Source organism: Dendrobates tinctorius, unplaced genomic scaffold (assembly GCF_039654945.1).
Source record: "Dendrobates tinctorius isolate UK_male_01 unplaced genomic scaffold, ASM3965494v1 ptg000083l, whole genome shotgun sequence".
Lineage (NCBI taxonomy): Eukaryota > Metazoa > Chordata > Amphibia > Anura > Dendrobatidae > Dendrobates > Dendrobates tinctorius.
This window is the reverse complement of record NW_027361751.1, coordinates 29,546,503-29,563,014: the sequence shown is the minus strand read 5'-3', so window position 1 is coordinate 29,563,014 and position 16,512 is coordinate 29,546,503. Positions and strand designations below refer to the sequence as shown.

The following is a 16,512-nucleotide window of genomic DNA, read 5'->3' as shown; positions in this document are numbered from 1 at the left end:
TCCTCCCAATCAATCTTTTGGAGATCAGGGCAATTTTCCTGGCCCTTCTTCATTGGCAGCCCCTCCTCTCCGGCAAGCCGGTCCGTATTCAGTCGGACAACGCCACGGCCATGGCGTACATAAACCATCAGGGGGGCACGCGCAGCAAACAAGTAATGTCAGAAGTGGCCAAGATATTACGCTGGGCAGAACGTTACGTTCCGACAATCTCCGCCGTCCATATTCCAGGGGTGGAAAATTGGGCAGCCGTTTTTCTGAGTCGCCAGGGCCTAGCGTCCGGCGAATGGTCCCTGCACCCCGCGGTTTTCTCTCAGATATGCGACCGTTGGGGCACCCCGGATGTCGATCTCATGGCATCTCGGATGAACCACAAGGTGCCGGAGTTCGTAGCCAGGTCCAGGGACCCTCTAGCCGTCGCGTGCGACGCACTGGTGACTCCTTGGTCCCAGTTTCAACTTCCGTATCTGTTCCCGCCTCTGGCATTGATCCCTCGGGTGGTCAAAAAGATAAAATCGGAAGGCGTACCAGTGATTCTAGTCGTTCCAGATTGGCCAAGACGGCCTTGGTACGCGGAACTGGTCAACATGCTCGCGGACGTTCCCTGGAGGCTTCCGGACCGTCCAGACCTTCTCTCGCCAGGCCCCCTTTACCACGAGAATTCTCAGTCTCTGAGTTTGACGGCATGGCCGTTGCAACCGCAATTCTGAAGGAATCAGGTCTGTCCAGTCAGGTTATTCAAACTATAATACTGTGACATGTTGTACGTTTTTTGGACATTTTGCCCATGCTGTATTTTGATAAAACCCCACTGTCCCCAATAAACTGGGCCAACATTGTGTTTCTAGGCCATCCAATGTTTCATTATAGACTTTGAAGAGACTACCTTGTATGAAAGGTACACCGACCCAAACCCACCAAATGGAGACTGCTTTATCTGGAGCCCCAGATGAAGCAACAGTGAAACACTTGACATGCTTGCAATTACCATTAGCTGAGTGTGGTTATTGTGGGACTGCTTTGGGGGAGAATTCATTTGTTTCGCCCTGTGATACTTCATTAAAAATCAGTTGATACATTTCCTATGTGAATTGTTCTGCATGGAGTAGGGGTTGGCACTATGACCCTGGAGGTCCCTTCCAGCTTTAACATTCTGTCATTCGATGATAATTTATTATGTGCAGTCTCTTTTGCTGCTGTACTTATGGTTACTTATGGGTGATTGCGTTCTTTTTTTAAAGTGTATTTTTTTAAATTTTTTTGGGTGGGTGGGTTGCTCAGTGTCAAAATTAACTCCAATTACCCGCTGCCTCTGGTGATGTTCCAGCTAGACCCCATGACCACTCCAGCCAATCACTGGGCTCGGTGGTGATACCTATGTAATTGGCACTACAACTGCAGCCGTTATGTGCACTATAGTCATGATGTCACCGCTGCCGCCTGTCAACATAGACCGTGGTGTGTGATTTAAAGCTTGTTTTGTTATTTTTACGCTGGCGAGTGAAAATAAATTAATCCTCTAACTAGTTTGTCCTGGATTTTATGACCCACCTCATGTTGACAAATCTAATAAAGTAATAAAATAACCATGACACACCTGTCAAAAATTATCTTGCAGGATGTATATACACACACATACCGTATATATTTTGTATGCTGGATATCTCTGTATAGCCGTCTATATGTCGCTGGCTGATGCTTGTAATGCCTTTTCGTTCGCCTGTGGATTGAGTAGCCGTAATACCCAGCTCATGAAGACTTGTATATTTCTAGAATAGATGTGTGCGTGTGTAACAAGAAATGTACATTTTTTAGGTGTCTGATTTTAGTCACTGCAATGCATTGGTTAATAATATATTCATTTCTTTTCTCAAAGATTGATCTGGAGAGCATATTCTCACTCAATCCTGATCTGGCTCCCGATGAAGAAATTGACCCCGGCCCCGAAATGCCTCCTCCCCCTACACCAACAACGAAAGTTAACAAAATTGTGAAGGTTAGTTGCTTAACTAAAAGAAAACTATGTGTCCTGGAGCTTCCATTCCCTCCTGCCATTGTCTTGCCTGCTGAGATAAATACCTATATCTCTATTATGAATGTATGTAGTTTGAATAGAATAGGACCCGCCCCCCACTCCCTGTAGGTGGATGAGGACCTACCCCCCACTCCCTGTCGGCGGACTCTGAGGACCCGCCCCCACTTCTTGTTGGGCGAACTCAGAGGACCCGCCCCCACTCCCTGACGGCCGATTCTGAGGACCTCCCCCCCACTCCCTGTCGGCGGAAGATGAGGACCCGCCCACCACTCCCTGTCGGCGGAAGATGAGGACCCGCCCACCACTCCCTGTCGGCGGACTCCGAAGACCCACCCCCACTCCTTGTCGGTGGACGACGAGGACCCTCCCCACCTCACTACCCTCCTCACTCCCTGCAGGCGTACGTTGACAGCTGAATTCTTGGTGCAATCTTTTAAGGGTTAAGACAAAATAATTGTCTAGTTATCACATTATTGTGAAATAATTTTATTAAAAAATTTTTACTGCTATTTATTTAAAAAAAAAACTGTAGCAGTTTCACTAATGAAATTTTTTTTCAAATGCCCGTACTCCATTATTAAATTCCCTGTGATCCTCGCTGATCTATTCCCTGAGACACATGTCGCATGTTCAGCCAATCGCTGTCCATCATCCCTTTTCTGGATTATGTCTTACCTGTGAGCAGAATCCAGCACTGAACAATAAAATGGAATCAATCTTATTTTATAGGGTTTTTAATTTTGTTGAAGCTTTACTAATATAAAGAGACCAATCATATTTTTTTGGTGTCACCAGGGTTTGTTGTGACCACTTGCTTCTGTCTTGATGCCGGCAATAGCTGAAGCTAAAGAATTCCATGCAAGCTCCTGACAGATCTATGCGCTGCTCTTCCGTCTGAGCATGCATGTGTTCTGTGTTCGGAGAGGCGAGTGAGCCGATGTCGGGCACATATGACTGCAGCTTATTTCCAAAGAGGACAAAATGATTGGGCATTTGAATATAACTTGCCCAATTCTTCTCTCTCCCAACATCATCTGTCAGTAGATGTGGCTCCCATTACCGTTCCATGGCTGCACATCCTGCTGATATTGGCGTGTTTGGGTAACTTTACTGTGTCTGTGTCCCACCAGCAGTTCCTAATAGATATAAGTGAGGTGCTGATAGGGCACAGAATGTTATTGGGGACAAAAAAGACAGCAGAAAAAATGGTGTATTTTGCCCCAATAGTTGCATTAACCACCCACCCTTGTTTCTTTTCAACATTTTTTTTCCCTTTGATAGAATCGGCGCACGGTGGCTCCAGCGAAGAACGAAACACCTGCAAAGGACAATAGAGGTAGGTTTGATGCACTATTCCATAACTGCTGCTTTCTTTGCTGATGTTTGATATGGCCTCATACTGATGTCTGTAAGTCACATACGTTTTCGATCTGATTTTCACCAATAGAACACATTCCCATTATAATGTATGGTGCCTTTCACACGTCTGTGTTTTTTGCAGACCCGAGTGCTTGCAAAAAAAATCTGTCACGTCTGTTTTTGACTGATGTCACAGATCAAAATTGCAAGTCTGGGTCTCTGAAAATCCAGGACAGGCAAGAGATGGGATCAGTGTGTAATCTCTTCGCTGTCCGTGATTAGCATTGTGATGTGTAGGAAAAACTTTACAATTTTATTCATATGTGAAAATCACTGATGAAACCCTGATGAAAATCGGATGAAAATGACTGATAGTACTCTGACAGTTTTTTACGTATGCATAAAATCACTGACGTCTGAATGAGGCTTGAAAGGGTTGTCCGGCTTTAGGTCATAAGTCTGCAGTCAGTTTGTGACACTGCAGACTTGTGAATCCTCACATCTTGCTCGTCGTGAGAATTCTACGGTGCCTGCAGTGAGCCCTTCTGTGACCTCAATTACACTACGTCCAACTAGACTGTTTTTGGCCTTGCTCAGCCTAGTCTGCATGTGACCGCATGTATGCAAATCACATACTTGCAGTCACACTCCCGCCACATGTGAGGATTCACATAGAATGACTGCAGACGTGTAACTAAAGACCGGACAACCCCTTTAAGGATCAGTGAATACTTGCTGATCACTGGGACATCACTGATCACTGAAAGTGGCTCTGCAATGTTGCATCTGAATTGAGAATTTGCCCCACTTTATTTCTTGCCTATGGGACAGCTCGCAGCGCTTGGATATCTCGGGCAGTCCCATAAATAATGGCAGAGCAGTAGTGCGCGCATGCGCCGCCGCTCCGTTCTTTGGAATGATGGTGGGCTTCCCAGCAATCAGCTAGTTATCACCTGACTCTAGGATAAGTAATTACTGGCGATCTGAGTGCAAAACCCTGCAGGTCTTCATATGGAGTAATTCACTAATTTTCCGCTGAGTCTAATTCTTGTTTTTCTTCTCCCTTTCAGCAGTCGTTTCAGCCCGGGCACGGCCAACCCAACCTGTAGAACTGCCGGCCTCTGCACAGCAGAATGGTAGTGTTTCAGATATATCTCCAGATCAACCTGGAAAAAAGGACTTTGGCCCTCCTTGTATGTAACATATGTCTAGGATTGCTTCATATTCTATGTGCACTTTCCCACACGCTGCATAGAAGCCATAAGCTCTCAGTGTTAGTATTGCACACGGCGGACTCATGGGACCATGCGTACAGGAGCACCTCTAGCGCTTTTTATCATATTTTTTTTTTTTACGTGAATCCCCATATGAGCTCACCTGTTTGCATGTAAATATTCCATTTTTTTTCTTTTGCATGTAAAATTTCTTTGAGCTTTCATAATCCTTGTTATTGGCACCATGCACATTACCATCTGCAGGGAGCCATGGCTACTGACAATGCTTCATATTGCTTTCTGTATAGTACTGCTCTCTGTATTATCCCGGTAGTAATTTTAAGATGGTGCGTATTGTTTATAGCACCACTCCAACGTTTTGTATTTCAGCGCTGGAGTGGTGCCGCTACTTTAATTTCCCTGACCATCATCTGTACTCCCGATGAGCATGTGCGGCGATCAGTGCAGCTCAATGTCTCTCCGTCATGGTTTAGCTGCAGGTTTTCATAATTGGCTAACCACTAATTATATCTGGCAGGTTTACACGAAGCTGACTATCTGCATAACTTGTGTCAGAGTTTCACTGCCAGAAAATAAGCCTCCGCCTGTAGTGGTTTATGTAGTATGCCGCCGCAGCATAATCCTTGATGAGACAGCCACCTCTGAATCGGCTTCTCAGCAGCTGACGGTGTCTGAGTGCAAGACGCCAATTCAGCAGCGATAACTAGAAATGAGCAGATCCTTCACCAATGGTCAACACTGATCACGATTCACCTGTTAAAGAAATATATGTAATTGCCAAATTTTGGCGGCTGGTTTAGTAATATAGGGAGAATGCTATCGTTTTGGCAAGGACGTCGGTAACTATAGGATAGAATGAGAAAAGAGGGATCAGGAAGGGAGGAATGAAAAACTACAGCTGGGGTCTTCTTAAAGGGGATTTGATGGCTTTCTTCACATGTCCATTAATTGGCCAATGTCAAACTGTGTAGGGACAAACACCCAATTGTCAATTTACACATCCATTTTTAGGAATAATAACAGAGGAGCAGCACAATATACAGAGTGATAATAACATGGTACTCAAGTGTTGTACTATGGGGAATAGACCATCAGGGGTTGGGGCCGAATAGGGTCATCCATACAAGACCAGTCCTGTAACCCGACAATGAAATTGTCATATTTCTGTGCCGAAAATGCTGGGCGTCGTGTTTGGCAGGTTATAGAGTAGGTAGGCATTGATGGCATACATGGTACAATATACTACCGGTAATAGGACGTACGTACGGCTGTCGTAGAAAGAAAGCTATTCCACTGATAGAATGATCTGTTCTCCATGACTGAATCGCTGAGGTTTTTTCATCGCGGGAATCCCTATTTCTGTCCTTACTTAGAAAATCTGTGGGGATAGACAAGCGGTGCATAGTATTCATCATGATGCACCTACTATAGCCAAATAGCTGCCAACCATCAAGGGTCTGACCTCAAAGACCCCCTCCAATCCAACGAGGTGCATCGTGGTCCTCCTACCAGCACAGAAATGGCGGCCACCTGGATTACTTGGAGGACTATTGGTCAGACCCTGGTGATCTAGTTTTATTATGTGTCGTCGATATGTCAGAGAGTTCTGGTAGTAAAACTTTCGGTTATGTTATGGCCAGAGATGTCATGGACTGGGTGCATGATGACGCCAGCGAGGTGTCGAGGACATTGGGATTTTTCTGTCATTGTAGCACATCAGATTTGCAGACCTCTGTTCTGTATTTTCCTTTGATGAATTAATTGCAGGTTTATTGTGTGTATATATGTATGTGTGTGTATATATCTATATATAGCTTCTAGGCATTGTAGCTAACATTTGCGTGGCATTGCTGCTCTCTAATGTGGTGACTGTTCTGTTCTTTACCAGCCAGGAGAAAATCTAATTGTGTGAAAGAAGTAGAAAAACTTCAAGAGAAGAGAGAGAAAAGACGGTTACAGCAGCAAGAACTGCGAGAGAAGAGAGCTCTGGTGAGCAGACATTTGTATGGCCCCTCTTACCCACTCCGGAACACTATGACAGGATGGTCCATCTTCACATCCTGATGTGTCATTGTTTCCTTGCATCTCTGTTTAGTGTCTCCAGCTCCTATACGGCCTGTACGTGTAATGATCTACGGTACATACGTTGTGCAGTCTGATCCTGCAGTTACTGTATAAGTGCCTAATTCCTACTGACTTGGAGCTGCTAGTTTGCAAGAATATGGGCACAGATTAATGAGTGTGGTTTGGGAGCATTGCTTCACCCTCGTTACATGTTCTGTCCCGACTGCCAGTACGCAGGGTTGTCAGCAGTAGGTTTCCCTCCAGTCCTCTGGAAAGCCGCAGATGATAATACATTCATCTCTGCTGTTTGTCCTTTGATATTATCTCACTCCGGTGAACATGAGCGGCGGGGCTGAGGTTAGTGACGCTTTTGGTCAGGCAGCAGAGCAAAGTTTTCCTCTTATCACTAGTTTTTACTGTACAGAGCATCGGCCACCGGAGGGTAGAAGTCTCGTATGTAGTATGATGCACAAGACTTTTTTTCCTTCAAGCGTAAATCGACCTGTACAGGTTTCTATGACCCTTGTACCGTTGACAGTGCTCGCTCTGAAGACACATGTCTGCATAAGAGCATTATTGATTCGATTTCTATGTAAATTGCTTTCATTTGTAGATGCATCTTAGGTCTTTAAAGTGGTGGCACCAAGTATATAGGTTATCCTATATCAGTAGGATAGAGTTAGGGGATAACTTATTGATCACTGGGGTCTGAGAGTTGGGAACGCCACCAAATCCAAAAACAAATGAAGCATCGAGGTTGCACACATCTGCTCCGTTCATCCTCTGAGACTGCCGGAAATTGGCGCGTGCATTAGTCTGCTACCTCTGCCAGTCTCGTACTGCACTGAGACGTGGTCCTGCAGAGCGCTCTTCTCTGGATCATGGCGGGTCCCAGCTGTCCGACTCCCAGCGATCCTGCAGTCTTTACTTGACCAGGCACTGTAAATGATTGTGATTTTTCCCTTCTTAGAGGAAAACTGTCATCTGATTCTTGCTGCCTGAACCATGAGCAGCATGAATCCGAGTCTAGCAGCTATGAGTGTTGTACTGTGAAACGTTTCAGCGTATAAGACTACACATAGTTTGAAGATCTGGCTGGGGGCTGTGTCTCTGCTGACTAGTCTTTGGTATGACCCTGGTGGGTTCTCATCACCCTGCTCATTTAGACTGATAGGTCTCTCCTTATATATACACATAAGGAAAGACTTATCAAAGGGCGTGTGGTGGCGAGCAGCTGCCAGGGTCCTACCTCAAATTAGTCAGCCGAGACACACTGCTCCCGGCCAGATCTTCAAATTCTGCAAAGTCTGAGTGATACGTACATGGCTGCAATCGGCATCCAGACTCTGATTACTAATTGGATGTCAGACTCTTTTTAGCAAGTTGGTGGTTCTGCTGTTTTTTTTTTGTTCCCTGCAATGTCATCGGTGCAAGCAGTGTTCTTGCAGTATTAGGCTAGGACTCCACCGAGACTTTCTGCAGTAGAGCTTATCCCTGTCCTTACAGGAAAGCACAGGAGCCAATGGCACGTGCATGGCGGCACTCCTGTATGACGTCATTCGTTTACAATCTGTGCTAATATAGGTCATCTTCTCACATTTGTAGGATGTCGACGCTACCAACCCAAACTATGAAATTATGTGTATGATAAGAGATTTCCGAGGAAGTTTGGATTATCGACCCTTAACTACTTCAGATCCAGTAAGTTCCAGTATTCATTACTCTGGTTATGTGTTGTTTGTTACATTTGTAGGTCACTTCTAGATGTCAGTCTTGTGATATTGCAGTGACTGGACCTCCTACAGTTACTGATCTGATATCAGTCGAGTCTTCTATGGCTCAGGAGAACTGCAGGAGGTCCCGGCATTGTGGTCTACTATGCCGAAGCTAGAAAGCGGCCACATTAATCCGTGTAAAGCCCCAGTTCTCCTGCTTGTTCGCAACTTCTATAATTTGCAGATGTCATAACTAATGATGTTTCTTGTCTTTCACTACAGATTGATGAGCATCGGATATGTGTGTGTGTTAGAAAGCGTCCGCTAAATAAGAAAGGTAAGCACAGATGTATATGAGTAAACTCTGCCTCCACTTTTCTCTGACATGGTAAGGCTAGTTTCACATTAGCACATTTTACATGCAGCGCACGGCGCCGCTAAGCCCCGCCCCCTGCCGGCTCCCTGCCCGCCCCATCCGGTCATCGCCTCCTACTATCGCACACGGCTGCATGCGATCTGCGCACCCTGTCTTTAGCATAGGGTGCGCAGACCATGCGCTAGTAGGATTTTGGCGTGCGCTGCGCACTTTTGAAGGTGCGCCAAAATGCAACATGGTGCGTTCGGCGCACACCGGCGCACCTTCAGAAGTGCGCAGCGCATGCCAAAATCCTACTAGCGCACGGTCTGCGCACCCTATGCTAAAGATAGGGTGCGCAGATCGCATGCAGCCGTGTGCGATGATAGGAGGCGATTACCGGATGGGGCGGGCATGGAGCTGGCGGGGGCGGGGCTTAGTGGCTCCGTGCGCTGCATGTAAGATGCGCTAATGTGAAACTAGCCTAAGACTTTGTCAGGGGACCTCCATTACTTGGTTCACCCACCAACCACCAGTGATCTTCCAACATGTACGACGCTTGAGCTGAGCAGGTGATATTTGCTAGGTATACTCTGAACTGTCACAATCGCATGGCTCATTAATACTTACCGCCATGTTTTATTATTTGTGTCTGCTCTGGGTTGTGTAAGCCTATGTGTGTGATATGCCGTACTTAATCACCCATCCCCTTTCCCCCTTTTTTCCTATAATATTTAGCTATGTTAAATTATTATATTTGGCCGATTTAATGTTTTGAGGAAATTTATGTAACAACATACAATGACTGGAGGCTAAATGATTGTTAATATGACTTTATTTAAATTTAGTAAAAAGTTTATGGTTAAAAAAAAAGAAAACAATCGCCTATTTACATGGTAGGTGATAACTTGTTGATCGGTGGTGTCTGACTGATGGGACCTGCACCGATCGCCAGAATGGAGTACAATTGTTTTCGACAGGTAGCTTTTATCCCCAGTACAAAATGGAGTGGGGGGATGAACGCCAGACTGCCGCTCCGTTCATTCTATAAAGTGCTGTCAAAAGTGTGAATGCCCTATAGGGAATGAATGGCGCTGCAGTCGAGCATGCACACCACTGCTTGCTTCAGTATTGGGGATAAAATTCAGCTAATCTGAGCAAGTTCCAGACGTCAGTTCCCCAGTGATCCAACAAGAGTAGATCAATGATGACTTTTCACCGGTCAACCCCTTTAAATATGGAAGTTGGTGGCACTTTAGTGATGGGCAGAGAATGCCCCCTGTGGGGTGTGATGCTTTTTGGTAAGTGCTGTGCTGATTATTGGGCACCATACCTATCCCTATGGACATTAGGGTAGCGTAGTGCATGAAAAGGTGGGCTCCACTTGATCTATAAATGTCCCTCTTGGGGGAGGGGGGGGGGTGAGGCGGCTGAATATTGCTGACTTATGTAAGGCGCCCTGATACAACCTCCTTAGCATCAGACATATCTCAAGAACAATGCTATCTTAATTGTGCTTCCTCTGCACTGAAAATGACATGATGTGAGGGCACCCAGGGACACAGGAAGCAGGGAGACACATGAGGTCTACATCAAGTGCAAATCTATATCGCAGGAAAGTCAGAGTCGTTTCACCCCTTCTTGACCAGGTCACAATGTATCTTATGGAATGACTTAATCGAATACTGCAGACTTTTCACTGTGCGTGGGTTGTCCCGTCCATGTGTAGATGATACGTTGTGAAACAGCACGCCACTTATGGGGCTTGCGGATTGCGGCAGCCTATGGCCACTGTTTCCTCTTACAGCCTATGGATGATGTGTATGGCATGGCTGCTTGCTGGCACAAATACAACGTCGGGCAGCTGCATTTTGTATACTACTTTTTGAGTAATGAGGTGACGGCAATTTGCCATTTAATAGTTTGTCACATGGTGCTACCTGGCAGATATAGCTGGCGGCAGATACAGTATATCACAGACTTGATGAAGCATGTGACGCAATGGCAGGGATACTTTTAGGACTCAACACAATACACTGCACATACAGTGGGGCGGTCATCTCCATTTATTTTCCCTCTGTCTCCATCGTACTGCAGACACCAACGTATACAGCGCAGCCGAGGGATCGGTTACTGGCGATAGCCATATGACTTATGAGCTGTAGCAAGTTAGCAACTAAATTAGTCTGAGGGGGTTATCCAGTGCCTGTGACTTCCACATCGGCTTGTGTGGCATCCATTGGTGCTGCCCAGATATTGTGCTGCAGTCCTATTTGGATAGTGATGCTTGGAGGATACCCACCGATACCTGGCAAGAGACTGAGGGACCCCGCGAAAGTGAGATCGCCATTCTGAAGCTCGATTGTCACATTTTCCTTTTTTGCAGAGAACAGTGTGAAGGATCTGGATGTGATCACAATTCCCAGCAAAGATGTGGTGATGGTGCACGAGCCCAAGCAGAAGGTGGACCTCACGAGGTTCTTAGAAAACCAAACGTTTCGCTTTGACTATGCCTTTGATGAGACTGCGCCAAATGAAATGGTCTACAGGTAGGTAACCGAGCGTTGTCCTGGTCTCGCTGCATTGTCTGTAGAAATGTGAGTAAATCGCCCTTCTCACAGCGAGTACAACACAAATGGGCTGGCAGATATCACCGGCAGAGCACGTGAGGGTTACACTGCTGAGCTGTGCTGCTATGGGCACGACGCTCCTCTGACAATTGTATCAGTCACTGCAGGGCCAGATTTTTGGTGAAGGCGGCGAGAGGAGCGTTCCCCGGAGCAGGATTCTACAGGCTGACCTCATTCTAGGTGTGTTTCACTGAAGGAATTTCCATGACGCTGGTTTTATAGATTTCCCTGCAGAACATGGCGATGACATTTCAGAACTTGTTTTGTGGTTGTTCCTTATCATCCTTTACATCAGTCTGTATCGCAGTGCTGCAGATAGATCACAGTTCCTCTGTCGTCTGTTTACATTTATAGGGTACAATATGTAATTAATACATAAGAGAGACCCCCGTTGAGGACCCAGCAATGCAGAACAGGCCAATAAAGCTGCCCGGAATCTGTCCCCTTTAGCATTTGCTGTCAGTTTTGTTGTATGCTCATGAAACCTTAAACCTGTCTGCTTGGAAGAATTTGCAATAGTTTTGCATGTAAATTTGCAGATATTGGTATCTTAAAAGCTCATAAAAAGGTAGAAAGCATAATATACAAAACCCCACTGTATTAATCCACCAGCAGATTGGTCTCTGAATGTTAATAGAATATTTTTTTGTTTCCCCCCCGTAGGTTCACTGCTCGGCCTCTTGTAGAAACCATCTTTGAAAGGGGAATGGCCACTTGCTTTGCATATGGACAAACTGGAAGTGGGAAAACCCATGTATGTATTCTGCCTCATCATGTTCTTAATGGGAAGGTGCCATGAAAAAAAGTTTTTCCAACAATTGAAAAAATGTAAAGTATTGTTTTAATGGGAAAAAATGTTTTTATTGAAGTAAAATATGAAAAATAGTTTCAAAAAATTTCCACTGTTAAACACTAGGGGGAGCAACTGCTGAAATTTGCTTTGAGAACCTAGTGGACAACTAGCTCACCTTACGACTGCAGTAAATGTGGGCGGGGTCTGATCACATGTGACATCACTCCTCTCCTCCCCTTCTGGGAGGATGAAGTTTAGGATCACAGTGAGGAGCCATTTTGCTGGTGATTGCAAAGTGATACTGACAAGTAGACTGTCACCGAGTTAGGCTTAGACACAGGGCTAAGTGTAGTTAATCACATGATGGGATTAGATATTGAGCCCAGAGGAGTGTATCACACAGGATGAGATTAGATACGCGGTGTGGGAGCAGTGGTGTAATGTGTGACCTCGTTCCATCCATTTCTATGGGACCAGTGATGTAGTGTGGACCCCCCCGCTCCGTCAACTTCCATGGGAGCAGTGGTATAATGTGTGACCTCACTCAGTCCACTACATGACCATTACTGCCGCAATAAAAGTAGACAGAACGTGGTCACACGTTACAGGACTGCTCCTATAGAAGTCACTGATACCAAAAAACAAAAAGTTAAACCACACCCTATAAGCGTCAAAGTCTTTAAGACAGATTTGTAAAGGCGCCCGTCAAAACCAGGGAGTCCATCCTGGAGCAAGTTCCATAGCAATAGATAAAAAAGACAGCGCCTCAGACAGTGGTGAAAAAAAAGCCTTACATTTTATTCTGCCTCCTGTGGCTTTTTTTCACCACTGTCTGAGACGCTGTCTTTTTTTATCTATTGCTATGCTCCTATAGAAGTGAGACGGAGCAGTGGTGTAATGTGTGACCCCGCTTTGTCCACTTCTGTGGGAGCAGTGGTGTAATGTGTGACCCCACTCAGTCCACTACATTACTGCTGCAATAAAAGTAGGCAGAGCGGAATGACACATTACAGAACTGCTCCTATAGAGGTGGACAGATTGGTGTGGGAGTAGTGGTGTAATGTGTGACCCCGCTCCTTCCACTTCTATGGGAGCAGTGGTGTAATGTGTGACCCAGCTCCGTCCACGTCTATGGGAGCAGTGGTGTAATGTGTGACCCTGATCCATCCACTTCTATGGGAGCAGTGGTGTAATGTGTGCCCCCCCCCCCCCCCCGCTCCGTCCATGTCTATGGGAGCAGGGATGTAATGTGTGACCCCGCTCCGTCCACTTCTATGGGAGCAGTGGTGTAATGTGTGACCCTGCTCTGCCCATGTCTGTGAGAGCAGTGGTGTAATGGGTGACCCCACTCCGTCCACTTCTATGGGAGCAGTGGTGTAATATGTGACCCCCACGTAGTCCACGTCTAATGTGTGACCCTGATCCATCCACTTCTATGGGAGCAGTGGTGTAATGTGTGACCCCTCCCGCTCCGCCCACGTCTATGGGTGCAAGGATGTAATGTGTGACCCCGCTCCGTCCACTTCTATGGGAGCAGTGGTGTAATGTGTGACCCCGCTCTGCCCATGTCTGTGGGAGCAGTGGTGTAATGTGTGACCCCACTCCGTCCACTTCTATGGGAGCAGTGGTGTAGTGTGTGACCCCCGCTTAGTCCACGTCTATTGGAGCAGTGGTGTAATGTGTGACCCCGCTTAGTCCACGTCTATGGGAGCAGTGGTGTAATGTGTGACCCCACTCCGTCCACGTCTATTGGAGCAGTGGTGTAATATGTGACCCCCCTGCTTAGTCCACGTCTATGGGAGCAGTGGTGTAATGTGTGACCCCGCTCCGTCCATGTCTATGGAAGCAGTGGTGTAATGTGTGACCCCGCTCCTTCCACTTCTATGGGAGCAGTGGTATAATGTGTGACTCCGCTCCGTCCACTTCTAAGGGAGCAGTGGTGTGATGTGTGACCCCGCTCTGTCCACTTCTGTGGGAGCAGTGGTATAATGTGTGACTCCGCTCCGTCCACTTCTATGGGAGCAGTGGTGTAATGTGTAGCACCCCCCCGCTCCGTCCACTTCTATGGGAGCAGTGGTGTAATGTGTGACCCCACTCCGTCCACGTCTATGGGAGCGGTGGTGTAATGTGTGACCCCACTCCGTCCACGTCTATGGGAGCGGTGGTGTAATGTGTGACCCCGCTCCGTCCACGTCTATGGGAGCAGTGGTGTAATGTGTGACCCCGCTCCGTCCACGTCTATGGGAGCAGTGGTGTAATGTGTGACCCCGCTCCGTCCACGTGTATGGGAGCGGTGGTGTAATGTGTGACCCCGCTCCGTCCACGTCTATGGGAGCGGTGGTGTAATGTGTGACCCCGCTCCGTCCACTTCTATGGGAGCAGTGGTGTAATGTGTGACCCCCGCTTCGTCCACTTCAATGGGAGCAGTCGTGATGGGCATTAGATCCACATCTCTGAGACATATCACGCATGACGGGCATTGGATACATGGCCTGTTATCTCAGTATAAGGCTCCTGCATGGACTTGTACTGATCTAGGAGAGTGGAGTCAGTGATCAGAGCACAGCCGCTCTGATTACTCTGCTGTGCTCTGAACACGGCGGCAGAGAGCGGTGATCAGCAGTGTGGGCTTATTCTACTAACATCGCTCCTCGACAATATCACCGCTGCATCCTGGCACCTCCTGTCACAATGGTGTCTAGATTGGAGGCTCCTGTGCGGCTCCATCCAGCAGCTCCACTGTAGGCGGCTCGCTGGTGAGGTGACGAAAATGGAGCTGGTGTAGTGCGGATCTCACCGGAGCATCCTCTCTAGACCGCTCAGTGCTGAGGTGACCCGGGCTTCAATCTAGAAGGCATGGACAGGACCAGAATGGAGGCGACTCCTGGCGCTGCACTGGCTAGAATGGAGTCCCTGCAGTGCGGAGCCCGGGTTATTTTGAATCGCACAAATATTACAGTAGTTAATTTTTATTAAAAAACAAGTCCTATAGAACCAGCTTTATGAATGAATTGATTTCATGGCTTTTTAATGTTTTTCTGGGGGGTGTTAATTAAGTTTTTAATGGAGTAAACATAAAAAAATTGTATGTATTTATTTTTGCATTATTTTATGCATTTCTAGAGTGCCGATAAATTCTGCAGAACTCAGTGTCACAATCTTTTCTGATTTAATAAAAGCTTGCATTTTTCTCATCGCTTTTAGCACTGATTGTCCAGTTTGATAGAATATTACTTATCCCGTATGTCCACAAGTCTCCGCGCCACCACCCATTTGATGAGGGGGCGGGGCTTTGTGGGAAGGGGCGGAGTCTAGTCATAATTTACATCGCAAAAGTGACGTAAATTATGGCAGAATTGTACGAGGTCACTGAAGTGAGTTTGTGTTGTAATTTATGCCATTTTTGAGTTGTAAATTATGATGACTGTCAGCTGCGCTACGTCGCGGTCTCGCCCTTCTCTGCAAAGCTCCATACACTCTTCAGAATGGCGGTGCTGAGACTTGTGTATGTACGGGAAGAGTCGTTTTCCATCAAAACTGAACAATCAGGGCTTTGTGTAACTTTTTGTATTCTGAAAAATAAAAATGCAAAAATCCTTCCCCATGCAGCCCCCCCCCCAACATGCAGCTTCACACAAGGAACATCACTGGTTGTGGCTTGTGATTGTAGATCTCCCCTCTTTAGGGTACAGACCATTTCTTCAACTACTCACCATGGAAGGCAATATTGCCAGTTAAAACCATTAAAGAATATTTTTTTATTTAATTATACTCTGGACACTGCGTAATTGTGCATTTGTGTAAAATGCTTCGTTACCCCATTCTTCTTGCTTTTATAGCAGTGTGCTGCTCTAATGCCCAGTTCACGCCTCTTTAGAGTCTGCTTTCATCTGCTGCTCCGCGAGAGCTGTACTCTATTTACAAGCATTCAGACTAGGGGACTTTCCCTGTCTGAGCCTCTCTCCTCTTGACTCATTCTTGACTCGGACACACTTCTTCCAAAGAAGCATGAGACCTTACGGCAGCATGATGTTTGGGCAGGAGGAAAGCAAAATAAGGAAATAAATCTCATCACAACATTTCATAACTGTGCAATGGCGGGAGGATGACTAAATATATAAAAAAAAAAAATTTAATGGCTCTTTCAAGTCTATTCACACTTCTTATTTCACTAGATTATGGCCCGATGCTATCGCATCGGGAGGATGCGATAGCATCACACCTCTTGCCATGTTAACCCTCAACACACACTCCTCAACACACACTTCTCTCACCTTTCACCATCTCCACTCACTCTTTCACTCCACATACGACCCCTTCTCTCACTCC

General features: G+C 46.4%; 1 protein-coding gene across 5 annotated transcripts in view; it reads left to right on the top strand.

The window, feature by feature from the left end:
* Window positions 1-16,512, top strand: part of KIF2A (kinesin family member 2A) — a 75,982-nt gene that overhangs the window by 24,664 nt on the left and 34,806 nt on the right. For 2 of the 5 annotated variants that reach the window (XM_073584272.1, XM_073584268.1), the window contains exons 3-10: window positions 1,874-1,993; window positions 3,314-3,368; window positions 4,462-4,584; window positions 6,515-6,615; window positions 8,296-8,391; window positions 8,688-8,742; window positions 11,147-11,309; window positions 12,054-12,144. In XM_073584272.1, coding sequence (XP_073440373.1) covers window positions 1,874-1,993; window positions 3,314-3,368; window positions 4,462-4,584; window positions 6,515-6,615; window positions 8,296-8,391; window positions 8,688-8,742; window positions 11,147-11,309; window positions 12,054-12,144 — 804 coding nt within the window. The remainder of the gene's footprint in view (window positions 1-1,873; window positions 1,994-3,313; window positions 3,369-4,461; window positions 4,585-6,514; window positions 6,616-8,295; window positions 8,392-8,687; window positions 8,743-11,146; window positions 11,310-12,053; window positions 12,145-16,512) is intronic. The other 3 variants (XM_073584271.1, XM_073584269.1, XM_073584270.1) reach the window with 3 other exon arrangements.